This window comes from Hippocampus comes, unplaced genomic scaffold (genome assembly GCF_001891065.2).
Source record: "Hippocampus comes isolate QL1 unplaced genomic scaffold, H_comes_QL1_v1.1 scaffold144, whole genome shotgun sequence".
Classification (NCBI taxonomy): Eukaryota; Metazoa; Chordata; class Actinopteri; order Syngnathiformes; family Syngnathidae; genus Hippocampus; species Hippocampus comes.
In genome coordinates, this window is record NW_017805782.1 from 62,058 (window position 1) to 69,323 (window position 7,266).

The following is a 7,266-nucleotide window of genomic DNA, read 5'->3' on the forward strand; positions in this document are numbered from 1 at the left end:
GGCCGGGCCGTTGGGCGGGCGCCCCCCGCGACGCCTCGCCCGCGCCTTTGTGGAACGCGCGCGGGCTCCTGCGCCGCTCTTACTTTGACGCTCCCGACGCGCGGCTTCCCGCGCGTGTGGCTCCAGCCGCGGCGACTGACGAAGCCCTTCCCGAGGCCGTCACGTGACCTCCGCCGTGGACGCCGACGGTCAAGCGGCGCACTTCGACCTGCCTCGCGGGTCGCTCGTGCGCGGGGCTCACCCGGGTAAGCCGCGTCGGCCGGGAGCCGAGACGTGCCCCGGGCGTCACGCGGACATCCCGTCACAGATGGACACGCTTCCAAAATATCGCCTTTCGTCGATGAATATTTGCGATCGCAGAGCAGTTTTGCGCGCGCAAAGGCTTGCGTCTCCATGTTATTGGACGGCGAGTTTGCGGGGATCGCAAAGATTGAAACGTCGGCTCACCCGGCCGCTCCCCGGTCTCGTCGCGTTCCCATTTTCAGCTTTTTCCGCAAAGGGCCGCCGGATATTCCGCCACGGTTTCGGCAAAGCTCCCCGCGAAGGCCAAGGTGACGCCGCAGGGGCGCGGCGCCCTCCGGCAGACGATCGGCGGCGACTCCGCCCGCCCTCAGACGGCCGACTTGGCTTTCCGCGGGGGAGCGCGGCGCTCTCTTCCAAATCAAATTGGAGGTACAAGACGGGCCACTGATCATTTTAGTCTTGCATTGCATCAGGTCAAACAGAGCGTTACTTGTGTCCCCGCCCACAAATTGCACCGCCCCCTTCAACTCGATGGCGGCGATGCTGTCCACAACGGATGGAGTCAACGGGGGAAGGAGAGGGAGCAAGGATGCTGGGTGACGGCGATGAAGCCGCCTCCTTCCTGTCTCTCTCTCTCTCTCTCTCTCTCTCTCTCTCTCTCGAGTGCGTCAGAGCCATAAAAGCCCCCCCCCTTTGTCCGGACGCACCCAGCAGCGAAGCGCCCTCCTCACTGCGCACGCCTCGCGCCAAGTCCCAGCGCGCTTTTACGCGCGCGTCTCGACGGACCCGACCGCACCTGATCCGGTCGCGATGGACGACGACGACGTCCCGTCCCAGCTGTCCGGCACCAACTCCAGCGGCGACGGCGGGCGGGCGCCCTGGGACGTCGGGGAGTCGGGCGCGTACGCGGCCGTGCGCGGCGTCATGACCTCGGCGTACGCGCTGATCGTGCTGGTGGGCGCGCTGGGCAACGGCACGCTGCTGAAGATCTTGGCGAGCGCCGGCGCCATGAGGAGCGCGCCCAACATCTTCATCGGCAGCCTGGCGGCCGGAGACCTGCTGCTGCTGGTCACCTGCGTGCCGGCGGACGCCTTCCGCTTCTTTTCCGACCGCTGGATGCTCGGGGAGGCCGCCTGCAAGCTCCTGCCCGCCGTGCAGCTCACCTCCGTCGGCGTGTCCGTCTTCACGCTCACGGCGCTCAGCGCCGACAGGTAAGGCCGCCTCTTCTGCTTTGCCCTCCTTTCGTCACCGCCGTCGCCATCGCCTGCCCAAACGGAGTCCCGCGGTCCGCGCGCACCCCTGTTCAGATTCCATTGACACTTACTTTGCGCGCATGCGCGCACACACACACACAGCTCCAACTGCAAACGATTGCACGTACCTTGAATGGGTCCAGGCCAGAGATTCGTGACGGCGCGGTCGCCTCTTTTGACTGTGTGACGGAGTTGAATTTCTAACTGGCCACACTGCTGAGGTTCAGTCTGCTTCTTATTTCATTGCAATTCCTTTTATTGCTCCATTTGTTTTTACGATTTGGCATTTGTTTTTCTGTTGGTCAAATATCAGATTTTGTGCTTATTTATAGAATGTTTTTCACCAACTGTCAGCATTGGTCTTTTTTTTTTGTTTTGTTTTTTTGCGGTTGGTCCGAGGGGAGAGCGTACGTGTGTCACGACGCTGGTGGAGGAGGACCTCAAAAGGCAGGCAGGCAGGCAGGCGGGCGGGCGGGCGGGAGGAGCAGGATGAGCTGGACAGACCGCGTGAACAAAATGACAAAACAAAGTCCAGAACCAAGTCCTGAAATCAACACGAATCCAAATCAACAAAGAAAAGCCCACGGCGTAAGCAAAAAGCGTGACGTGACGAAGCTCCAAGCAGAAATGCACGGCGCGAAGGCACAAACCCGAACCAACAGATTCAGCGACAGAAACGACGACCCGACGCCGCCGCCGCGAGTCCTTTGAACGGAGAGCCGACTCGTGACGAGATGACCGACAGGTGTGGCGCTGCGGCGGGAGCCCCTCGGTGCCACCTGCTGGTCCCGAACAGATCGAGCGCGACAATGTGGGATGGAGTCACGCGGCCATCGGGATGTCCCGGGTATGCGACGAGACAACTGAAAATCTGTGGAATCAAGTTTGGGGCTGGGGTGGGGTGGGGGGAACGTGAGCATTTTCCTCCGAGAGGTGCGAATACGAGGCCGCAATGGCAATCTTCACGTTTGTCCGTCGAGGTGCCGCCTTGAAACGTTTCATCTGGAGCGTGTACCCGAAGCACCGGCGACCTTCGTCACTGTGCAGCAGCTGGCGCAAGATGAGCTGCCATTTCCTGACGCCTTCTCACAGTCACATGATGCGCTCCCTCCGGCGACTTACCAGAGGCGGAGGATGCGTGCGGGAACGCGCCCACCATTACCACTCAAGGTCCTAATGGGCCAAACGCTGACGCCAGACGCCCTGCGAAGGGGAAGAGGAACAAAACAAAGGGCAAAAAAAAAAAAGGCGTGACAACAGACCAAGTTGGGCAAGGGCCGTCGAGAAACACGCCGCCATGTGCGCGTACGTGACCGGCGTAGAACGAGGACGCTTTTCCTCAGCTGGCACTCCGATGGGGTCCAACGAGCAATTTTCTTTGAGTTCGGTCCCGGACGGGTCAGAGCTCCAGACGGATTTGCGACGTTTTGGAGATGGATTGGGGACGAGCCGTTTTGGTGCTTGCCGGGGGGGGGCCTCGCTTGGGCCTCTCAATTTCTTCCCATCACAATTCCACCGACGGCACGCTCGTTTAAGTGGCCGCGCGTGACGAACGAGGCCACCCGGCGGGCCGCTCTGTCGACCGGTCATCAGCGCGCGCGTCCGAAAGCCGAGCGCAGCAGGAAGTCATTGGCCGTCTTTAACGAGCCCATCGAGGTCTCCTCGGGGGCCCGAAGCCGCATCAGTCCGATGACTCATCGCTTGAGGGGTTTTTTTTTGGTCACCGCAAGATGGCCTCTCCCTTGGTGCCATGGAAACTTCAAGTTTGCGGGACCTTGGAGCTTTGGGCGTGGTCATTTGTGTATTTTGTGCCGCGGAAGCTCATGGTAAAAGCAGCCGTCTTATCCTCGGCGGACGTGATCGCGCGACGCCTCCGCTTCGTCGTCTTCATCACATGGGTGCATCGTTCCAGACTGACGCCGCCCCCGTCCGTGGAACAGATTGGCGGAGCGCCTCGCGGCTGCGGAGAACTTGGATTTGAACAACATCAAAGTCTTAGGCCAACATTTTCCCCTTTGATTGACCTTTCGCTCCTTCTACCCCCCCCCCCGAAAAAAAAACTAACCGACTGGCACTCTGGTCCCAGTTCCCACCCCCAACCACCCCCGCCCTGTTGCCCTCGGCGACAGCAAATTGGAGCCGGTCCCAAGCCCGAAAAAACGGGGAGCCGTTCAGTCCGGAAGGGCATCCGTCCGTCAAAGCCGACGCCAACATTTCAGCCCAAAAACATTGACAAAGCACGGGAAGAGGACACAGTCAGTGCGGCTAAGCACAAAGCCGCTAACCAAGTCTGTGTGTGTGTGTGTGTGTGTGTGTGTGTGTGTGTGTGTGTGTGCGCGCGCGGGCACCTACCTGCGCGCACGCTACGTCAGGTACAAGGCCATCGTGAAGCCCATGGACATGCGCACGTCCAGCGCGCTCTTGTGGACGTGCGCCAAGGCCGGCGCCATCTGGCTGCTGTCCGTCCTGCTGGCCATTCCGGAGGCCGTCTTCTCCCAGGTCGTCGCCATGCAGGTAACGCGCGCTCGTTGCCACCGCCGGATCAGGCTACGCCCGTCGCGAGGCCAAAGAGCAGGAGGGAGGCCGATGACCCCGACCGGCAGAGAAGGCGGAAACGCGCCAAATCCGCCGAGTCGCGACAAAAGCGCCGAGCGGCACTGAAGCGCGTCTCTTCCTTCTGCGTTGTCCGCCCTCTCAGGGCGGCGAGAACGGGACCTTCCTCAACTGCGTGCCGTACCCTCTGTCCGAGCGGACGCACCCCAAGGTGCACGCCGCGGCGCTCTTCCTGGTCTACTTCCTGCTGCCGCTGGCCGTCATCTCCGTCTACTACTACCACATCGCGCGCACGCTCATGCGCAGCGCGCGGGACATGCCGGGCGAGGTCAGCGAGCACACCAAGAGACAGGTCAGACTCCGCCCACTCGCCGCGTGGCGGGAAGCCGCATCCGAGCGCACAGCCTGCGTACTGTCTTCGGGTGTCGTTGACTGTGATGATGATCGTGATACGCACGCACGCACGCACGCACGCCTTCTCACGTTGTGTCCACGGCACCATCGCATCGGGTGAAGGGCTGCCTTTTGTGCGCACCGACTTCTAAAATCGGGAAATGTTGTGCGTCTTTGGCAAGCGCGGCGCTGGCCTGACGGTCGGAGGATGTCCCGCCGACAGTCCGGGGGGGGAAATACGTAGCCAGGCGCACATTGTGACCGAAAGTGCAACAAGCGACGCGGCTTTGGCTGAGGGAGTCCCAAAAAGGGCCCCGTTCTCTTATGTGCGAGTCAAGCCGTCAGCAGCGGCAACGCTTCCAGCGAGACCCGGCCAACAAACGTCACCGCGACGGCGACGCTCGGCCGCGCGGACTCGACATCCCACGCGCGCAAATACGCTCAGGCTTCAACCCCGCGGCGACAGGAAAATGCATCACGCACGAGGAGCCGCGCTCAAGTGTCGACGAGGCCGCTTGGGAATATTTACGACGGGGCGACCTTTCGCAGGCAGCTCATCTTTTTATTCCTTCGACTCCTCGGATGACCGCCGCGCGAAAAAACGTCCGGCGAGTCGGCGCGAGAAGACGACGAGCGGCAAGTCCAAACTCTCCTTGGCGTACGCCGCCGCGTTTTGGGCGGTTGGACGCTCGCGACGTATGCCACGCAAACGTCCGCAAAGCGACGCCTCTGGCCAAAGCCGGAAACTTGGAGCGACGCGCAATTGCCACAAAGGTGCGATCTCTCCGCCAGGCGCATCAGCGCAGGCCCGTCGCCGCAGACATTTAACGCAGACACACACGGGCACTTCTAATCGCGCAGGCGCGCGCACGGGCACCCGAGTGCATTGACGGCGGGAGGTCAAAGGTGACCTTTAGTCATTGAGATAACGTGACCTTTCTCGCTCCAGAAAGACGGAGAAGGAGCTCGCTTGGCTTTGAGCCACAAGCGCATTCGCCGACATGAAATAAGTGCGATGGGGGGGGGGACTCCCATCCTCCCATCCTCCCATCCCGTACGCGCCGGTCTCGAGGCAGAATCCGTCCCCGGAAACGGCCTCGCTTCGACCGTGCCGAGCACGCCCCGGGAGCCCAAGCTAGCAGCTAACGCGCGGTTTCCCCCCCTCCCCCGGGCCGTAGATGGAGACGAGGAAGCGGCTGGCCAAGACGGTGCTGGTCTTGGTGGCTTTGTTCGCAGCGTGCTGGCTCCCCAACCACCTGCTCTACTTGTACCGCTCCTTCCGCTACCAGCGGACGGACGAGTCGCTGGCTCACCTCCTGCTCACGCTGCTGGCGCGCATCCTCAGCTTCTCGTCGTCCTGCGTCAACCCGTTGGCGCTCTACCTGCTCAGCGACAGCTTCCGGCGACACTTCCAAAGGTTTGGGCGCCGGCGGGTCACCTGCGCACACGCACGCCAACGCTGAAACTCGCACGCTCAAATATCTCGCATGCAGATTCTCTCACACAAATACGCGAACTCGCGCGCGGGCGTGATGACACCCAAAATTGGACATGATGCGCCTTCTGTGTGCGTGTCAGTCAGCTGCGATGCGGCGGCGGCGGCGGCGGAGGAGGCGGACGTCCCGACCGTCAGGCCAGCTACCTGAACAGCACGTCCCACATCCGGCTGACCTCCGTCAGAAAGGCCGCGGCGACCGGCGCCAACCGGCAGGAAGCGTGAGCGCGCCGACGGCGAGCGGGATGAGGTCACGTGACGCCGGCCGGGATGCCGCGGCCGGGAAGGGAGCGCGACTTCCTCGACCCGGCCGCTCTTACTTTGCTCTCGTTCCTTCATGTTGACGGCCATCTTTGTTTGGTGATGTCACCGCGCGGCGCGGCCAAAAAGAATAAAAAGTCAATCCCGCCAGGATCCGGGAAGGAGCTTTTTCCCGTGGAAACGGCCGTCCGGCCTCGGCGGCTTCCCGGACGCCCTTTTCGAAAAGGGGTCGGGCCGAGCCGCGAGCCGGTCGGGTCCCGGCTGCGCTCGGCCGTTCCCGGGTGCTTGCGATGACCTTTCCTGAAACCATGAGCGTCGGACAAAATGCATGAAGCGGCGCGCGCTGACGTGGCGCGGCAACGCTTTGGGATGGAGACAAATGCGCACGCGCCTTTCTCCCCATCCCAAAGCCACCCAAAAAAATCATTGCAGCTCATTTGACATGACGTCGCCCCCTCAGACATGTTAAGCACAATAACGCGCGCTCAAGCTATGCGCAGTGAGCTCACTCGGCAAAGAAAGCTGGCACCGGCAAGTGTGCTACTCGCAAGCGTGTTGTCAACACGTTAGGCCAGCGCTTCCCAAGCAGTGTTCTGCGAAACGTGATCCTGTGCGCGGCGTGCGTGCGTGCGTGCGACCTTTATTGGGTCGGGTGGGTGGTCCTTGTCTCTCCGGAGAGCTGACTTTTTTTTTGTCTGAAAGGAGGCACGCCGAAGAGAGCCACTTACGCACGCACGCGCTCTCTCTCTCTCACACGCACATTCCAAAAGCGGTAATCGATTCGATTCCAATTATCAGGATGCGATTCAAATCATTGAGCTTTGCGCTGAAAGGAACGAGAGGGATTAGTTTCACCCGCTCCCACAACAGAAACAGAAACAGAAACATCCACCCGTGTGAGCGCACGTGCGCCGACACGCACTTCGGCGAGAGACGCGCCCTCGCACACGTACGAAACGACCAGCTGCTCCTTCCCCGTCAGCCGTCGATCATGGCGAGCGCCCCCACCCCACCCCTCCCTCGGGAGCGGTCGATATTTGAGCCGAATGCCGCCACCCAGCCGCCGCC

The 7,266-nt window shown here is 61.8% G+C and overlaps 2 protein-coding genes and 1 long non-coding RNA gene across 3 annotated transcripts in view; 2 read left to right on the plus strand and 1 right to left on the minus strand.

Annotated features, from left to right (window-relative positions):
* The window catches only part of gje1a (gap junction protein epsilon 1a), an 11,028-nt gene extending 5,190 nt beyond the window's left edge, over positions 1–5,838 (minus strand). The window contains exon 1 of the mRNA XM_019885045.1: positions 5,756–5,838. The gene's annotated coding sequence lies outside the window, so the exon portion shown is untranslated. The remainder of the gene's footprint in view (positions 1–5,755) is intronic.
* nmbr (neuromedin B receptor) lies at positions 588–6,278 on the plus strand. Its single transcript, XM_019885038.1, has 5 exons — positions 588–1,454; positions 3,869–4,010; positions 4,195–4,401; positions 5,621–5,859; positions 6,021–6,278. Exons 1-5 carry the CDS (start codon positions 1,054–1,056, stop codon positions 6,160–6,162), a joined length of 1,131 nt encoding a protein of 376 aa, XP_019740597.1. The 5' UTR covers positions 588–1,053; the 3' UTR covers positions 6,163–6,278.
* On the plus strand, positions 2,970–3,637 carry LOC109524905 (uncharacterized). Its single transcript, XR_002170042.1, has 2 exons — positions 2,970–3,297; positions 3,330–3,637. It is a non-coding gene; the product is annotated as an uncharacterized LOC109524905 (long non-coding RNA).
* Positions 6,279–7,266: the final 988 nt, after the last annotated feature.